The sequence below is a fragment of the Salvelinus sp. IW2-2015 genome, linkage group LG9 (assembly GCF_002910315.2).
Source record: "Salvelinus sp. IW2-2015 linkage group LG9, ASM291031v2, whole genome shotgun sequence".
NCBI classification, from domain to species: Eukaryota; Metazoa; Chordata; class Actinopteri; order Salmoniformes; family Salmonidae; genus Salvelinus; species Salvelinus sp. IW2-2015.
The window spans coordinates 8,348,615-8,369,081 of NC_036849.1; the positions used below are offsets into that span (position 1 = coordinate 8,348,615).

A 20,467-nucleotide genomic window follows, 5' to 3' on the forward strand; every position below is an offset into this window, starting at 1 on the left:
AATATGTATAATTGCATTTTATTCCTGTAACATACTTGCATTTTATAACTGTAACATTTTGTATCAACCATCCTTACCTGTACTTGGACACAAGTCTAAATCCATTTACCTGCTTGTTGTACCGTAAGGTTCATGTTGCATACGTTGGACTACTGCTAGGCGATATTTAAAACTTGTCACGCACTCGATAAAGACTGAAAAAGGATTGTCAACTGCACATTAGAAATGTTGGCTATCATACATTCCGCGCTTATAAACCCAGGGTCGTTACAATACTATAGCTGTGCCTTTCTTACACTTCTCTCATTAGAATTAAAACAGCAAACTCACTACAATTTTGCTTCGTTTTTTATAGCTCGAAGTGCGCTGTTTTTTTGGGGGGGAAGGGGGGCGCAGTTTTGAAGCCCCCGCGCCTCCATCTTGACACCTCACCATTGTAAAAGTATTTTGGAAGCTATAGAAATGCATTTATTAAATTCTACATTTGTCTTTGCCACATTTATTGTATTACAGACACCTCAATGCATACTTTAAATTATATTATGTGAGCTAAACATAAAAAACATATATACATGTTTTTTCTTTAAAGGATCATTTTGAGAAAGTACTAATGTTACTGTCCACCACTACAACAACAACAAATACTTAAAAACATGTAATTTTGTCATTGAAACATTTAAATGAAATACTGTAGAATTCCATTCATTCCTATGCTTTTCTGAAGTGTGCCAATAGGGCCGACGGGTTACTTCAAAGCTTCTCATTGGCCAATACATAACATTAATACAATACATAACATATACATTATATTGACCAGATACTCTAGTGACCTATTTAATAATGAAAAGAAATGTCTTCAAATTAGGTGGGACCATTCTAGCCAATGAGAGGGCAGTTAAACGTTTGGGGAAAACAGGCGCAGCGGTTGCCACTAGTTACCACAGCCACAAAGTCCAAATTGCCTACATCCTAAACATGAATGAAAACCAAAATGTGCTTTTTGGTGTTAATTTAGGGTTAGGCACAATGTTAGCAGGGTGGTTACGGTTAGGTTTGAAATCACATTTTAAAGAAGGGACATTTTTTAAATATGCTGGGTTTATGACTTTACGCTTTTGGTAACTAGTGGCGACCAGGCCCAACTCCATATAAAGTTATGTTTTTCTCGAAGTTGCCAGGATGTCACGTGTCCTACTTATATCAGTACACTCTTAACAACTTAACCCAATTCGACACTCTCATTAACCTCCATACAAAAACTCCTCGCTTGGTGAGCAACAAAAAAAAACGCCACCTGATGGAGAAGACAGATTTTGGGCCCGGTTATCCGAGGGGTCCAGTTGCGACATCAGCTCTCAGGGCAGTCATCTTTCAGGGTCTGTATGCTGCCAGCTACGGATATGTCATCGCTCAGTACACTGCATCGCTCAGGTAAAGTGGGGTTTCGAAAGGTGCCAATCAAGACGTCGTTTGGGTTATCGGACGTTAGGCATGGTCTGCAGAGATGACAGTAAGGAATTTCAAAAAAATATATATTCACAAATTTTGAGCTGTGTCTTTGAACGTTACCTACCGGTAACGCTAGCCATGTATGTAACGTTACGTTTTTCGTAAATGGAAACGCTAGCTAATCTTAGCTACCTTCACTTATAAAAAATGCATTCATTTTACAATGTTTTATTTTTGGTCGAATATTTGAAATAATACTAATAATTGAAATATCAAGTCATGGCGGTTCTAGTAGTTATCTTCCAGTGCTTCTGTGCTCTTCCAGTGCTTACTTTTCCCGAGGGATGACTGCTCTGAGAGATGACATATCAGTAGGTGGCAGCATAGAGACCCTGAGGGATGACTGCTCTGAGAGATGACATATCAGTAGGTGGCAGCATAGAGACCCTGAGGGATGACTGCTCTGAGAGATGACATATCAGTAGGTGGCAGCATAGAGACCCTGAGGGATGACTGCTCTGAGAGATGACATATCAGTAGGTGGCAGCATAAGAGCACCTGGGGATGACTGCTCTGAGAGATGACATATCAGTAGGTGGCAGCATAGAGACCCTGAGGGAGACTGCAGCATATCAGTCAGGTGGCAGCATAGAGACCGCTGAGGGATGACCGCTCTGAGAGATGACATATCAGTAGGTGGCTGCATAGAGAGATCTGGGGGATGACTGCTCTGAGAGATGACATATCAGTAGGTGGCAGCATAGAGACCCTGAGGGATGACTGCTCTGAGAGATGATGTCACAGCTGAACCCTTTTGGAGAATCCCTCTTGTTTGCCTTTTCCTCCCTTACGAGGCATTATACGTGTCTATACCTCGATTGTAAAATGTAATATTCAACTAACAACTGACAAGGCAATGCTGAAAAATAGTGATTATTGGAAGACTGGAACGAGAACCGGAAGTGACGACTGCTAAGGGGAGGAGAGTGGACGATTGTAAGTGGACATTTCATTGCAAACTTCTTTGGAAGACTGTTGTGGAGAAGTGGAGGGAGGGAGACTGTAGGGGGCACAATAGTAGCTACCGTTCAGACTGCTATGGAATGTTGACTAGAAGCTTGTTATGCGGCAGGTAGCCTAGTGGTTAGAGCGTTGGGCCAGTAAAAATCTGTCTTTCTGCCCCCGAACAAGGCAGTTAACCCACTGTTTCCAGGCCTTCAATGAAAATAAGAATTTGTTCTTAACTGACTTGCCTAGTAAAATGTGTTATGACTAAATCCCCTGTAACTATTCCCCAGGTTGTTGATGTAACTGAGAACTGTTCAGTCAATTTACATGGAAATGACCTTTCCAAACTGACCTGTTTACCAGAAAGACAGATTGTGCATGTTGCTGCTAGTTTTTATTTTCATTTTATTTTTTGTGATCATTCTATTAAAATAGACATTTAAATCTGAGAAAATCAAACTTTATTTTATTGTAAAATACATATTTTACATCTGAGAAAATCAAACTTTATTTGATTGTAAAATACATATAATACATGTTTCCCCACTAGGTGGCGTACTTTCATCACTTCTCACCTGGGGAGCTGTGTGACCGGGACATCAAAATAATTAGGCTGAACCAGCTGAACTCAATACTCACTGCAGTAAACAGATATCAGCTTGAAGAATGAATGAATATAACTCCAGTCCTGTCATATGTTGATTGTGTTGCATTGCTCTTCAGCTACCAAATATGACCTTCATACTATAGCATGTCAGTCCAGCACTGACCAAACCCTGTAATAATATTCCCAGCTGTATTAGAAACATAAAAGCATATTTCAACACCATTTGAAAAAATGGGGAAAAATGAAACAAAACTCTTGATTTTTTTTCTCTCAAAATCATTTATTTACTATAATACATAGCAGATGTTAAAATCTTAAGAGTTTGTACACTGGCTTGAATGAGGCAGATCTTATGAACAAATAAAGTTGCTTTTTATTGAAACTACACAAAAGGTATATTCTACCTAGCAGCTGCTTCACACTTCTTTACGCCATCCCTTCTCTCCCCAACCCCAGATCTGGAGTGTCTCTATAGAGAAAAATAACAATCGGATGCGTCTGAAATGGCACCCTCTTCCCTATATAGTGCACTTCTTTTGACCAGGGTCCATAGGGCTCTAGTGAAAAGTAGTGCACTACGTAGGGAATAGTGTGCCATTTCAGTCACAGGCATAGTCTTGAAGATGTCTTCTATCTGTCAATCTGTTTCACTCCATCACAAAACTTAAACTTTTCCTTTCCAGAACTTTCTAAGCAGCATCTTTTACTTACAGCAAAACAAAATGCAGTACCATCTACAAAGAAGCAATGAGTCTGTATTCATAAAATGAAGGGAATTAAGTACAATTAATCTAACCCAAAATGTTTGTTTATCATAACAAAGAAATCTGATTATAGTAGGTTTTACAAGATTATACAGAATTTCAGTACCCCGTGGTATTTTGCTATATCAGCAACCTTATTTGCTGATAAATATATATACTTTCCCCCTTGTTTAAGAGAAACAATTAGACATAACCAAAATATGATATTAAGAATTGACATCTTTGCATGACAAAAATAATGAATTAACAATACATACAATTTGACCCCCGTTTCAATGTTCCCTCAATCAAGTTAGATAAAAAATATGATCTGAATGAAAGCTGTTAATCTTGAGTTGTAAGTTCAGTCTTTTTTCTTTTTTTAATCGTTCATCATCGTCATTTTTAAGTGACAAAAAAGACATGCACATTATTTTCAACAAACAGAAGAACAACACAAATGTCTCTTTTCGGTGGGTAGCACCACCACGGAGACATTCAATCAATTAAACAAACAAACAATTACCTAGAAAAGAACAGAACAAGAAAAAGACCCCAAACTGCTTTGTAATGCGTTTGTTTCAGAGTTAACGCAGAGATGTGCCATTAGGGTTCTAGTAGTGGGATGCTCCCTTCATAAGCTTCAGGAATTGCATGAGTTCTGCTCCAATAGGAGATAGAGAGGAGGCCAGGCAGTCTGTCTGTCTGTTATGTCCCAGCCTGGTGCAGTACAGCATCAGTGACACCGTCAGTCTTTCACGTAGAGTCCCCTACGAGGCATTGAGAGCCAGGTGAGAGACAAAGACCACAGCACCAGCCTGCTAACTTTCACTGTCTTTCTTTCCCTCGAACCCTTTAAAAACAAAAATCATACTGCTAAAAAACAAGAATCCATCATCATCATGGCCAAATGTCTACACTGGTAGAAGCATTATAACAGATTGTGCATCATGTAATGTCAAGTTCACTTGAATGAATGGAGGGTTTTTGACAGTCAGACTTTCTTTTTTTAATCGAATAAACAAAAACAAAAAAACAACTATCATAAATATATTTTCCTCATATTTTGCAAGGTGTAGAGTTGAACAAATCATTTCCGCATCACATGTTTGTGCCCCCCTCTCCTGGAGGCATACAGTGTCTTTATTAAGGTAAGTGTTCATCACCAGAGTAACGGGTGGACAGTCTCAACCCTCAATGTCATATCTGTCTGAAACCGGGTATGGCACTGAAAGAAGAAAAATGCTATTTTTTATTTATTCCTGGGGGATAGCTATATCAGTTAGTCACCCCTGAATCCAGTCAGTCAAAGGGAGCAGAAAACAAAAGTGATAATGTAATGTTGTTGTTTTGTAGTCAGAGGGACTCCATAGAGAGGGGGAAGGGAGGACACGTCACCCCATGCAACCCCACCAGGCAGCACCACTCCCAGCCAAGCCTACTCCCTACCCCACCTGGGTCCTCCGATCCTGGGGCTCGAGGCCTGGGTGGTGGGGCCTGGGCTCTGGTGCTCTGGGGGGTCTATATGAGTGGGTCAGGCTGCAGGGACATACTGTGCTGGATCTGTTGGGGCTGGAGAGGAGGGGGCAGCTGCAGGGGCAGCAGGGCCTCCACCATGCTGTGACAGTGATGGGGTGGTGGGGTGCTCTCGGTGCTGGAGCTCTCCTGGATGTCTCCGCCGTAGAAAAAGTAGTGGCTCTGCTGGATGAAAGACTCGATGACCGACTGGTTGAGCTTGGTGGTAGAGAGTGTGTCCTTGTTCTCAAAGTCGGGACGCATCAATGTGGGCCAGAAGCAGATGGATAGATTGTCGGCCGTCATCAGGGTGGTCTTACTCTGCTGGCTCACCCTGGGGAAACACAATTTCATTGATTTATTCCAACCTTACTTATGTTGTACTTTATTTAGACAGGTACAGAATTAGAGTGGGATAGAGAGAAGTGAACCCTGGTCTCCGGAACAATATATACATGATATATACAAAAGTATCTCGACACCCCTTCAAATTAGTGGATTCGGCTATTTCAGCCACACCTGTTGCTGACAGGTATTTAAAATCGAGCACACAGCCGTGCAATCTCCATAGACAAACATTGGCAGTAGAAAGGCCTTACTGAAGAGCTCAGTGACTTTCAACGTGGCACCGGCATAGGATGCCACCTTTCCAACAAGTCAGTTGTCAAATTTCTGCCCTGCTAGATCTGCCCCAGTCAACTGCAAGTGCTGTTATTGTGAAGTGGAAACGTCTAGTAGCAACAACGGCTCAGCCATGAAGAGTTAGGCCACACAAGCCACAAGCTCACGGAACGTGACCGCCGAGTGCTGAAGAGCGTACAAATCGCCTGTCCTTGGTTGCAACACTCACAACCGAGTTCCAAACAACCGAGTTCCAAACTGCCTCTGGTAGCAACGTCAGCACAAGAACTGTTCGTCGGGAGTTTCGTGAAATGGGTTTCAATGGCCGAGCAGCTGCACACAAGCCTAAGATCACCATGCGCAATGCCAAGCGTCGTCTGGAGAGGTGTAAAGCTCGCCGCCATTGGACTCTGTAGCAGTGTAAACACATTCTCTGGAGTGATGAATCATGCTTCACGAATCTGGGTTTGGCGTAGAACGCTACCTGCCCCAATGCATAATGCCAACTGTAAAGTTTGGTGGAGGATAATTAATCGTCTGGGGTTGTTTTTCATGGTTCGGTCTAGACATCTTAGTTCCAGTGAAGGGAAATCTTAACGCTACAGTATACAATGACATTCTAGAGGATTCTGTGCTTCCAACTTTGTGGCAATAGTTTGGGGAAGGCACTTTCCTGTTTCAGTATGACAATACCCCCATGCACAAAGCGAGGTCCATACAGAAATGGTTTGTCGAGATCGGTGTGGAAGAACTTGACTGGCCTGCACAGAGCCCAGACGTGAACATCTTTGGCATGAATTAGAACGCCAACAGCAAGCCAGGCCTAATCGCTCAACATCAATGCCCGACCTCACTAATGCTCTTGTGGCTGAATGGAAGCAAGTCCCCACAGCAATATTCCAACATCTAGTGGAAAGCCTTCCCAGTAGAGAGGAGGCTGTTATAGCAGCAGAGGGGGGACCAACTCCATATTAATGCTCATGATTTTTGAATGAGATGTTCAACGAGCAGATGTCCACATACTTTTGGTCATATAGTGTATCACAGCGGAAAACAGATGTTCAGGTAGTATCTCTCCGTTTCAAACTAAATTCTCCCCACTGAACACGACTCGGTCCAACTACATGACATGGTTGTTTTCATGATTACTGTCACGTAACTAACATCGTGTATACTTCAAAGCTTACTTCAGATTCCACCCAGTATCAGTCAGTTAAAGGCAGCCTGAGACACTTTCTGATCCAGTTTCACAGTGTTGTCTCTTACCTGCTCAGATGAGTGATGACGTATTTAAACACCTCATAGTTCACGGCAGGGAACTTCCTCACTATTTCTTTCAGCACTTGAAGTCTTTCTATGTGGTCCACAATTTCTGAAATGAGGAGAACAGAGTTAGCTTTTTACTAATTCCTTCTTTCGGGAGAAGAAAAAAAGAAAAGGAATAGCACAAAGGCGACGGGGTTGCCAATAACCACCCACACAACAAACACACTAAAACACTAGCTAGGGCCTTAAGCAGATACAGCATTGTCCGTATCATCTGGGGGCACAATGTCTCAGTGATTTTCTTGTCACTATCTGTTTAATAATAGCAGCACTATCTTAGATAAGTGGGCCTAACTCCCATGTAATATTGGCAAGTAATAAAAGACGTAGGGACAAACCAAGCATTAGCATATCAAACCTTTAAAAAAGCATTTAACATAAAGTCTAATATTAGACCTTTCAGATATACAGTGGGGAGAACAAGTATTTGATACACTGCCGATTTTGCAGGTTTTCCTACTTACAAAGCATGTAGAGGTCTGTAATTTTTTATCATAGGTACACTTAAACTGCGAGAGATGGAATCTAAAACAAAAATCCAGAAAATCACATTGTATGATTTTTAAGTAATTAATTTGCATTTTATTGCATGACATAAGTATTCGATCACCTACCAACCAGTAAGAATTCCGGCTCTCACAGACCTGTTAGTTTTTCTTTAAGAAGCCCTCCTGTTCTCCACTCATTACCTGTATTAACTGCACCTGTTTGAACTTGTTACCTGTATAAAAGACACCTGTCCACACACTCAATCAAACAGACTCCAACCTCTCCACAATGGTCAAGACCAGAGAGCTGTGTAAGGACATCAGGGATAAAATTGTAGACCTGCACAAGGCTGGGATGGGCTACAGGACAATAGGCAAGCAGCTTGGTGAGAAGCAACAACTGTTGGCGCAATTATTAGAAAATGGAAGAAGTTCAAGATGACGGGTCAATTCCCCTCGGTCTGGGGCTCCGTGCAAGATCTCACCTCGTGGGGCATCAATGATCATGAGGAAGGTGAGGGATCAGCCCAGAACTACACGGCAGGACCTGGTCAATGACCTGAAGAAAGCTGGGACCACAGTCTCAAAGAAAACCATTAGTAACACACTACGCCGTCATGGATTAAAATCCTGCAGCGCACGCAAAGGTCCCCCTGCTCAAGCCAGCGCATGTCCAGGCCCGTCTGAAGTTTGCCAATGACCATCTGGATGATCCAGAGGAGGAATGGGAGAAGGTCATGTGGTCTGATGAGACAAAAATAGAGCTTTTTGGTCTAAACTTCACTCGCCGTGTTTGGAGGAAGAAGAAGGATGAGTACAACCCCAAGAACACCATCCCAACCGTGAAGCATGGAGGTGGAAACATCATTCTTTGGGGATGCTTTTCTGCAAAGGGGACAGGACGACTGCACCGTATTGAGGGGAGGATGGATGGGGCCATGTATCGCGAGATCTTGGCCAACAACCTCCTTCCCTCAGTAAGAGCATTGAAAGATGGGTCGTGGCTGGGTCTTCCAGCATGACAACGACCCAAAACACACAGCCAGGGCAACTAAGGAGTGGCTCCGTAAAAAGCATCTCAAGGTCCTGGAGTGGCCTAGCCAGTCTCCAGACCTGAACCCCAATAGAAAATCTTTGGAGGGAGCTGAAAGTCCGTATTGTCTCGCGACAGCCCCGAAACCTGAAGGATCTGGAGAAGATCTGTAGGGAGGAGGGCCAAAATCCCTGCTGCAGTGTGTGCAACCCTGGTCAAGAACTACCTTTAAACAGGTCAACTTTCACAAGGCCGCAGGGCCAGACGGATTACCAGGACGTGTACTCCGAGCATGCGCTGACCAACGGGCAAGTGTCTTCACTGACATTTTCAACCCTCTCCTGTCCGAGTTTGTAATACCAACATGTTTCAAGCAGACCACCATAGTCCCCTGTGCCCAAGAACACTAAGGTAAGATGCCTAAATGACTACCGACCCGTAGCACTCACGTCTGTAGCCATGAAGTGCTTTGAAAGGTTGGTCATGGCTCACATCAACACCATTATCCCAGAAACCTTAGACCCACTCCAATTTGCATACTGCTCCAACAGATCCACAGATGAATGCTATCTCTATTGCACTCCACAGTGCCCATTCACAACTAGACAAAAGGAACACCTATGTGAGAATGCTATTCATTGACTACAGCTCAGTGTTCACACACCATAGTGCCCTCAAAGCTCATCACACTAAGCTAAAGACCCGGACTAAACACCCCCTCTGCAACTGGATCCTGGACTTCCTGACGGGCCGCCCCCAGGTGGTAAGGGTAGGTAACAACACATCCGCCACGCTGATCCTCAACATGGGGCCCCTCAAGGGTGCTTGCTCTGTCCCCTCCTGTACTCCCTGTTCACTCATGACTCATCACCGACAACGACGAGACAGCCTATAGGGAAGAGGTCAGAGACCTGACCATGTGGTGCAAGGACAACAACCTCTTCCTCAACGTGATCAAGACAAAGGAGATGATTGTGGACTACAGGAAAAGGAGCTGGGGCTGTAGTGGGGCTGTAGTGGAGGCTGTAGTGGGGCTGTAGTGGAGCAGGTTGAGAGCTTCAAGTTCCTTGGCGTCCACATCACCAACAAACTATCATGGTCCAAGCACACCAAGGCAGTCGTGAAGAGGGCACGACAAAACTATTCCCCCTCAGGAGATTGAAAATATTTGGCATGGGTCCTCAGATCCTCAAAGGTTCTACAGCTAACCATCGAGAGTATCTTAAAGGGTTGCATCGCTGCCTGGTATGGCAACTGCTCGGCCTCCGACTGAAGCACTACAGAGGGTTGTGCGTACGGCCCAGTACATCACCGGGCCAAGCTTCCTGCCATCCAGGACCTCTATACCAGGCGGTGTCAGAGGAAGGCCCTAAAAATTGTCAAAGACTCCAGCACCCTAGTCATAGACTGTTCTCTCTGCTACCGCACGGCAAGCGGTACCGGAGCGCCAAGTCTAGGTCCAAGAGGCTTCTAAACAGCTTCTACCCCCAAGCAATAAGACTCCTGAACATCTAATGAAATGGCTACCCAGACTATTTGCATTGCCCCCCCCCCCCCCCCCCCCCCTTTACACTGCTGCTACTCTGTTATTATCTATGCATAGTCACTTTAATAACTCTACCTACATGTACATATTACCTCAATTAACCGGTACCCCTCGCTATTGTTATTTTACTGCTGCTCTTTAATTATTTCTTACTTTTATTTCTTACTTTTTTAGGTATTTTTCTTAACTGCATTGTTGGTTAAGGGCTTGTAAGTAAGCATGTCACTCACTGTAAGGTGACCTGTTGGATTCGGCACATGTGACAAATTACATTTGATTTGATCTAATAGCAACAACTAGGATGGGCTGCTAATATGACTAGGATGGTGCCTTTGGCTTCTGGACAACAAAATAAAGTTGATATGAAAACCAATAAAACAGGAGCGAAATGTTGGTAAATTGCATGAGGAAGTCTTGCGTCCACATTTCTCTGGTTGGATTTGGACTAGGCTACTTTGAAGCAAGGTAAGACATTCCTCATTATTTGAAGTTAAGTTCAGGTTTCAAACATTTATACAGCCTCAAGCTCCCATTTTAAAGTGGTGGGTGACCTGCTGATAGGCTGCCTACCGTTGACTATAGCCTATGCACTCATGGCAAATGTGTTTTAACTATGAGCTGAGATTGAGAAATAGTAGCTCTTTTTAATCATGGCCATCAAAACAATTCTTAACACGCAACTGCATTTAGAACTGTTATTTGTTGCGCAATGACTGGGCTCATAAAAGCACGTTTCACTCCAGTACCAGCTGGTCTCGCGCTGTCTGACAGCTGATAGGCCATTCCGCTCCTCAGACTAGACTAGCAAAAATACACACGAGCCAATTTAATTCCACTGAATTATGCAAATTAACCTAGACTGAAAAGCATGACCGGTCAAATGTACTTTTTGGCAGCTAACCGATTAGTGGTTAACCGTTAAGATCCCTAAGTCAGAACGTCACAAAAGGAATGAGTGTGTGTGCTACTTGCCCCAGAACTGAGCGTGGTGCACCAAGGCTGGCCCGGACTGAGACAGGCTGCATAACAAATGGCACCCTATTCCCTATATAGTGATACTACTACCCTATGGTCCTGGTCAAAAGTAGTACACTACATAGGGGAAAGGGTGCTATTTACTTGGAGGTCCTCCAAACACCTCCACATTACGCTGCTTGCACAATTATCAGAGGGAAACGCTCAGTTCTGCAGAGCTGCTCAAACCCCCGAGAGACAAGCTCCAGGTCTGTCTACTTCCATCTTCCCCCCTCATTGAAACCAACCAATGGCCTCTATCTCTCTCCTCCCTCCCTCTCTCTCCTCTCCCCTGGAGGGAGGGAGGGAGGGGACCTATTTCTGGGACATTAATCTGCAGCAGCGAGACAGACAGTGAGGAAGGAGGCTGCTGGGTTGGTTTCAACAGTGATCAGTAATACATTACTGCAGGCCCAGGATTAGATGACTCAAGCAAGGATGATACCCTACAGCAACACACAGTATAGGGCTCAAATGGCACCCTATTCCCTATTTAGTGCACTACTTTTGACCAGGACCTATCAAAAGTAGTGCACTATATAGAGACTAGGGTGCCATTTGGGCCGCCCAGAAACAACCAGGCAGGGGGGAAATAATGCAGATGCATGAAAATCTTTTGGCATCCTTGGGCAGGAATTCGTCTTTCAGGAAAGACGGCTGTGAGCTGAGTGTGATGCGACTTAAAGGTGTGAATTATAACTGGGGTTAGAATATTAATGCAGGCATGTAGTTCTACAGCAGAAACACTGAGACAAGTGTGTATACATCCATTCAGAGAGAAGGTGAGTGGTTTGTACTGACAGGAAAGGGCGAGTATCTCAGCAGCATCTCTTATTTATCTCTTGCTTTCCTTCCAGCTGACTTTATGAGAGAAGGTGACTGGATGGTACTAAGGGAGACACTATGAGGGGCATGGAGGAAACCACACCCACTCACCAACTAGTTCTTCAAGGGGCACAGACCTGCCCTACCAAATCAAATTTAATTGGTCACATACACATGGTTAGCAGATGTTATTGCGAATGTAGTGAAATACCCTGCCCTGGCACCAGTTTTTCACCTTGATAATTTTGCAAACACGCTGCAAAGGTCCCCAAATCAACATCTAATGCCTCTTCAACCAAAATGTTCAACTGAAGGCAAAAGCTTTTCGGTGGGAGAGGAAGGGACAGAGGTAATCCTAATATATGTTGAGTGTACAAAACATTAGGAACACCTTCCTAAAACCGAGTTGCACCCATTTTGCCCTCAGAACAGCCTCAATTTGTCGGGGCATGTACTCTACAAGGTGTCGAAAGCCTTCCACAGGGATGTTGTCCCACGTTGACTCCAATGCTTCCAACAGTCGTGTCAAGTTGGCTGGTAGTAGATCTCTACTCCGAATAGCTCGTTCCATCTCATCCCACAGATGCTCAATTGGATTGAGATCTGGTGACTGGGCAGGCCACTGCACTAAGCTGAATTCACTGTCATGTTCGTGGAACCATTCCTAGACAATCCTAGCCTTGTGGCATGGGGCATTATCCTGCAGAAAAAGTAAATTAGCAAATGGATACACTGCTGCCATGAAGGGATGCATCTAATTGGCAATGTTGTTCAGATATCCTGTGGCATTTAATTATTGCTCTACTTTTATCAAGGGGCCCAATGTGTGCCATGAAAACACATCCCACCACACCACCAGCCTACAATGTTGACATGCAGCATGATGGATGCATGTACTCATGTGGTTCTCCATACCCTAGTCCTCCCATCAGCGTGAAACAGCAGGAACTGGGATTCATCAGACCAGGCAATGTTTTTCCAATTTTCCAGTGTCATGCGTTTTCGTTCCTTAGCCCACTGCAACTGCAGTTTCTTGTTTTTTTGCTCAAAGTAGTGGAACTCTGTAAGGTCGTCAGCTGCCATACCCCATTCGTGTCAAGGTACGACGAGTTGTGCATTCTTTTATAAGTCATTGGGCACCAATGTTGTACTGGACTGGCAGTTCAACTGTAGCCCGTCTGTTGCTCTGAACAATTCGTGGCAGCCTCCTTTTCTTTCATCAATGACCGTTTTCGACCACTGGCCTGCCGCTGTCTCCTCCCCTTCATCTACACTGATTGAAGTGGATTTAACAAGTGACATCAATAAGGGATCATAGCTTTCACCTGGATTCACCTGGTCAGTCTGTCATGGAAAGAGTAGGTTTTGTACACTCAGTGTATAATGGTAGGAGAAACACTGCCTGAGACGTAATATAAAGCATATACGCCACGGGGTAATACTAAGTTTCGTTCACATCTGCTTGTAGTTATAAACTGTGGAATATAGCACCATCACTCTTCCTGGCAAACATCCAACATCATGATGCGTTGCTACATTCTACCAGCTAAAGTACACTTGAGGTTCAAAAACAGAACAGGCTGCACCTGAAATGTGACAGTAAAATAAACGACACAATGAACTGAGCAGGACAAAAGGAAAAACTGGGGTACTGTTAAAACCCATCGACAGAGAGAGAGAGAGAGAGAGAACTGGCTGACCTCGTCTTCTCTAGCTGCTGGGTGTGATTTGAGGGGAGGAGGGCTGAGGTGCTGGGTGTCAACCCTCCCCACAGCTGTTAGTTACTGAGTTAGGACACTGGCCTCTACAGACCAGACATGGGTTGATATATAAGATTTGTTTTCTTTGAATCGCATTTAATTTAGCCTGCCTGAGAGTGCCAGATTGGCGGGGTTTGCTCTGCCACTTTTGGGAGTATTGAATTAGGCAAGCTCAACCAAGCGTAGCTAAAAGCATTTGAAAGAAACTAAATAGTATCTGAACCCAGGTCAGCTCTCCAGACTGACAGACAGAGCATGTGTAACTAACAGTGCAGTACTCACTGGCTGCCTCCACCAGCTCCGGGTGCAGGATGTAGGGGATGAGAGGATCAGGAAGGTCAGCGAAGAAGGCCTTCAGAGCCCCCGCCACAGCATTCACAGCCACGTCCATCACTATCAGGTCCACACTGTGGTCTGCAGGGGGGAGAGAGAGAGGGACAGGGTTTGATTGGTGAGGGGGAGAAAGTTAACAGTACTCATAAAGCGTCTTTGGGTTTTAGAAAAACACAAAAAAATCATGTATTAATACTTATTATTATTATTAGAGAGAGGGAGCGAGTGAAGGAGAGCGGGGGAGTAAGAGAGAGGAGAGAGGGGGGGTGAGATAAGAGAGTGGTGAGAGGAGGAAGAGGCCGAGAGAGAGAAAGCGCTAGTGAGGGCAGGACAGGGCCTAAGGTGAACTGACAGCTGTCAGAGTAGATCTCTCTCCCAGACAGCAGAAAGGGCAAGAGAGGGAGAAAAATGCACTTAATTCACAAATTCCTGTGGTGGAAAGAGAGAAGAGAAGAAGGAGAGAGAGGAAGAGAAATAGAGAGAGGGGCGGGTGAGACAGGAAGAAGAAGAGCGGGTGGAAGGAGGACTAATGGTTCCGGGCCAGCAGGCAGATTGATGCCCATAGTGTCTCTTTTGGGCAAACTGTGTCTCATGGATAGGAAGTCATTTGGCCACTCAGTGGAAGGAAGATTTTTTCCACCCAGCCCCTTTGCACAGCTCGATGGCTCAGATTGACTGGTATTGGATTTGAAAGATGGATGAAAACAAAAAGGGAAACGGGTCTTACAATGGGGCTACAGACGGGAGAAACTAAATCTATGGCCATCATTCCCCTCAGGGAAATACAACCAACCGATGGGCCTATGCAGTAATTCAATTCCAGACAGAAAATAAAAATGCAATTAATTGATTGCTTGTGTAAGTCAATTTGATCCGGTCCAGGTCAAATTGCACTATATATATACCAGTATTTTTCAAGCAAGCGAGAGAAGGGAGCAGAAGGATCTCTATGCAGCCTAGTGGTGACTATATCAACATCTACTCTAAATCATATTAAGCAACATACCCCATCCATCCCTAATTGGCAGGTTAATACAATCAGCCTTCCCCTGTGTGTTTTAAGACTCCCATTGATTCACAGTAAATCACTCAAATACTGTACCTAGTCCAGCTCTTTCATGGACAAACATCCATAATACTTGTGGCTGAATTTAAACAATTAGGAGGGAAATTTAAAGTCCTTGGGAACAGTCATTATTGGTTTTCTCAACCAATCCCTTTCCTTCTGACATCTTAATGAACCAGTTTGATTTAAATGTGTGTTCAGTTTATAAATAACAAGAGAAAAAGACTAAGGGCAAAAATGTCACGTGGGTATGAAGGGATCGGGAGACAGACGCAGGAATGCGTAATAGTTTTTTTTATTGTACCCAAATTACGGTGTGCCGTGTAAAGGCACGGGGACTAAACAAACACGTAACAAAAACACAGGGTTGATACCCAAACAAAAGAGCGAGGAGTACTTCCAATAAATAACACACGGGACGAGAGCCGTAATCATCTGCGCAATCCACAAGGGCACGAAAGCCCAAAACACACAGCACAGGTACTCACACGAACCAACGGACATTGTAACAATAATCGACAGGACAATGGTATTTTGAAGACGATAAGGGAAAAATTAGCTTTTAAAAGAGAAAATAATGTAAGAGCAGTTGACAGTTAAAGAGAATTGACAGTTGCAGACGTGTTTTACCTTGATCAAACTGCTTCTGAATATTGTCTTGATCAGTCTTGTTTCCACTCACACGATACAGGCCCTCTGTATTAAGTCCTGGAAGACAAAATAAGAGATATTTAGAGATATTATGAAGTAGAAAAAAACTGCCTACTAGGCTGACCTGCTATCAACATAGTTTGATTTCCACTGGGAAAAGGGTAGGAGTAGTCTAAAGCAGTTTTCCCTCCAGCAGTGATTTCAGATCAGAGAAAAATGTAAATGCAGACACAGCCACATTAAGCATGGCTGAACCATCTTACACACACACACACACACACACACACACACACAAACACACACGTGTGTACGTTGACAGGGAGGAAGGGACAGACACAGTTAAAGCTTGTGGATCCTGAGGCCATGCTTTGAGGAGGCAGCAACAAGCAGCCTAGCGGCTACCCTGATCGGTTTTCCAGTTGTATGGATGTCCTCAGATCACACCAGCTGATCTGAGGACAGCGCTTGGGGAGCATCTAATCAGCTGCATAATAATGCAAGCTCTGTGGGTGTGTGTGTATAAGCAGTAAATGTGCACTCTGTCCGTGCTCGCTGCAATGACAAACTGCAGTGGGTGTGACCTTGCAGCACATACACTGAGCAGCAGCACTGAGGCAGTTCATACTATAGCCGGGCGCTCCCACTCACACACACACACAGCGTGGGCTTATATATTCCTGAGACGCTGTAACATGTCAGAGCAGGTCCTTTCTTACAGCACTCAAGGTGAGACTGATGTGATGACACACTGGGTTCATACTCTATAATACTGTAGCACAGCAGTACAGGTGCAGAGGAACAGGTAGGAGCTGAATTTCTTGCTCACCGGCAGCCAGATAAATGGCAGGTGGCAATCCAGGTGAATCACACACTGCACAGGACTGACTAGGCTCCGTCCCAAAGTCCATATATAGTGCCCCAGAACCCATAGGGCCATTTGGGACACAGCTCTAGCTTAGTTATGACATTAATGTCTTATGGAAAGTATTCATTTCCTTTCCCAATTGGTCCTTGTGCAATTTGTGTGTGAGTCTGGTCGGCGGTGTAAGGCCCCTCCTGACACTGTCAGCAGATTGTAAGCTCACAGGCAGGGCAGGAGCATCAACACAAGCGTGCTACACACACACACACACACACAGAAAACACTGCACAAGAGCAGCACTGAGGACATTTCCATGGCATGATAAGATAGAGATAAGAGCTTCCATTTTATAGAGCGTAACACTGACTCCCACTGATTCCTGACTTATGCTCTGATTTCCTCTAACCACTCGTTCATGTGAAGATAATGTTTCCTGTAACCACCATTAGAAGCCATTTAAAAAGCCACTCAATGTAAGTTAGGATCTATTCTGAGAGGTGACCGAAGGCATGCTAAGACAGCGGTAAGCTAAATACCACAGTCTAATGACTCGCTCTACATCCAGTCCCTTCAGAAAGTATTCACACACCTTGACTTTCCACATTTTGTTATGTTAACTTCTTATGGCTTGGCGGCGTTATTTTCACGTCCGGTTGAAAAGTGTGCCCAAAGTAAACTGCCTGCTACTCAGGCCCAGAAGCTAAGATATGCATAGTATTAGTAGATTTGGATAGAAAACACTCTAACGTTTCTAAAACTGTTTGAATGATGTCTGTGAGTATAACAGAACTCATATGGCAGGCGAAAACCTGAGAAAAATCCAACCAGGAAGTGGGAAATNGGGGACAGAGCTAATCCTAATTTATATACATTATATACAGTGCATTCAGACTGGGGCGAAGGTTCACCTTCCAACAAGACAACGACCCTAAGCACACAGCCAAGACAATGCAGGAGTGTCTTCGGGACAAATCTCTGAATGTCCTTGAGTGGCCCAGCCAGAGCCCGGACTTGAATCCGATCGAACATCTCTGGAGAGACCTGAAAATAGCTGTGCAGCAACACTACCCATCCAACCTGACAGAGCTTGAGAGGATCAACAGAGAAGAATGGGAGAAACTCCCCAAATACAGGTGTGCCAAGCTTGTAGCTTCATACCCATGAAGACTCAATGCTGTAATCACTGCCAAAGGTGCTTCAACAAAGTAAAGGGTCTGAGTACTTATGTAAGTGTGATATTAGTGTTGCCATCCCCACGGCCTCCACAATGGATCAGTCCACTCAGACAGGCTCCAATCACACAGGTGTCTTGTACACCATTCATTAAAAAAAAAAATTGGGATAATGCTTGACTAAAAAAATCTTGGTCGACCAACAGCATATTGATTAAACAATCAACCAATCAACTAAATGAGGTCAGCCCTACAGTAAAATAAACAACACAGAAATGAACAGAGCAGGACAAGGACAGACTGGGGCACTGTAGAGTAAAATACCTTCTATTTAGCAGTACTTTAGAGAGAGAGGGGGGGAGATAGACAGAGATGGAGAGAGAGGGAGATAGAAGAGAGACAGAGATAGAGAACTGGTTGAACCCCTCTTCTCTAGCTGCTGTGTGTGATTTAAGGGGGTCTGAGGCGCTGGGTGTCAACCCTCCCCACAGCTGGTAGTTAGTGAGTTAGGACACTGGCCTCTACAGACCAGACATGGGTTGATATAAGATGTTTTTTCTTTCAATAGCATTTTGTTGAGCCTGCCTGAGAATGCCAGATGGGCAGGGTTTGTACTGCCACGGTTGGGAGTTGTGCACTGGGCAAGCTTAACCAAGCGTAGCTAAAAGCATTTGAAAGAGACACAATACTATCTGAACCCAGGTCAGCCCTCCAGAGAATGTGTAGCTAACAGTACAGGATAGTACTCACTGGCTGCCTCCACCAGCTCTGGGTGCAGGGTGTAGGGGATGAGAGGGTCAGGTAGGTCAGAAAAAAAGGCCTTCAGAGCCCCCGCCACAGCATTCACAGCCACGTCCATCACTATCAGGTCCACACTGTGGTCTGCAGGGGGGAGAGAGAGAGGGACAGGGTTTGATTGGTGAGGGGGAGAAAGTTAACAGTACTCATAAAGCGTCTTTGGGTTTTAGAAAAACACAAAAAAATCATGTATTAATACTTATTATTATTATTAGAGAGAGGGAGCGAGTGAAGGAGAGCGGGGGAGTAAGAGAGAGGAGAGAGGGGGGGTGAGATAAGAGAGTGGTGAGAGGAGGAAGAGGCCGAGAGAGAGAAAGCGCTAGTGAGGGCAGGACAGGGCCTAAGGTGAACTGACAGCTGTCAGAGTAGATCTCTCTCCCAGACAGCAGAAAGGGCAAGAGAGGGAGAAAAATGCACTTAATTCACAAATTCCTGTGGTGGAAAGAGAGAAGAGAAGAAGGAGAGAGAGGAAGAGAAATAGAGAGAGGGGCGGGTGAGACAGGAAGAAGAAGAGCGGGTGGAAGGAGGACTAATGGTTCCGGGCCAGCAGGCAGATTGATGCCCATAGTGTCTCTTTTGGGCAAACTGTGTCTCATGGATAGGAAGTCATTTGGCCACTCAGTGGAAGGAAGATTTTTTCCACCCAGCCCCTTTGCACAGCTCGATGGCTCAGATTGACTGGTATTGGATTTGAAAGATGGATGAAAACAAAAAGGGAAACGGGTCTTACAATGGGGCTACAGACGGGAGAAACTAAATCTATGGCCATCATTCCCCTCAGGGAAATACAACCAACCGATGGGCCTATGCAGTAATTCAATTCCAGACAGAAAATAAAAATGCAATTAATTGATTGCTTGTGTAAGTCAATTTGATCCGGTCCAGGTCAAATTGCACTATATATATACCAGTATTTTTCAAGCAAGCGAGAGAAGGGAGCAGAAGGATCTCTATGCAGCCTAGTGGTGACTATATCAACATCTACTCTAAATCATATTAAGCAACATACCCCATCCATCCCTAATTGGCAGGTTAATACAATCAGCCTTCCCCTGTGTGTTTTAAGACTCCCATTGATTCACAGTAAATCACTCAAATACTGTACCTAGTCCAGCTCTTTCATGGACAAACATCCATAATACTTGTGGCTGAATTTAAACAATTAGGAGGGAAATTTAAAGTCCTTGGGAACAGTCATTATTGGTTTTCTCAACCAATCCCTTTCCTTCTGACATCTTAATGAACCAGTTTGATTTAAATGTGTGTTCAGTTTATAAATAACAAGAGAAAAAGACTAAGGGCAAAAATGTCACGTGGGTATGAAGGGATCGGGAGACAGACGCAGGAATGCGTAATAGTTTTTTTTATTGTACCCAAATTACGGTGTGCCGTGTAAAGGCACGGGGACTAAACAAACACGTAACAAAAACACAGGGTTGATACCCAAACAAAAGAGCGAGGAGTACTTCCAATAAATAACACACGGGACGAGAGCCGTAATCATCTGCGCAATCCACAAGGGCACGAAAGCCCAAAACACACAGCACAGGTACTCACACGAACCAACGGACATTGTAACAATAATCGACAGGACAATGGTATTTTGAAGACGATAAGGGAAAAATTAGCTTTTAAAAGAGAAAATAATGT

At 44.3% G+C, this 20,467-nt stretch overlaps 1 protein-coding gene across 1 annotated transcript in view; it reads right to left on the bottom strand.

Annotated features, from left to right (window-relative positions):
- Window positions 1-5,322: 5,322 nt before the first annotated feature.
- The window catches only part of LOC111968515 (rho GTPase-activating protein 5), a 41,284-nt gene continuing 26,139 nt past the window's right edge, over window positions 5,323-20,467 (bottom strand). Inside the window, 3 exon segments of the mRNA XM_023994143.2 lie at window positions 5,323-5,656; window positions 7,210-7,315; window positions 18,770-18,901. Of these exon segments, the coding sequence (XP_023849911.2) occupies window positions 5,329-5,656; window positions 7,210-7,315; window positions 18,770-18,901 (566 nt within the window). The 3' untranslated portion in view covers window positions 5,323-5,328.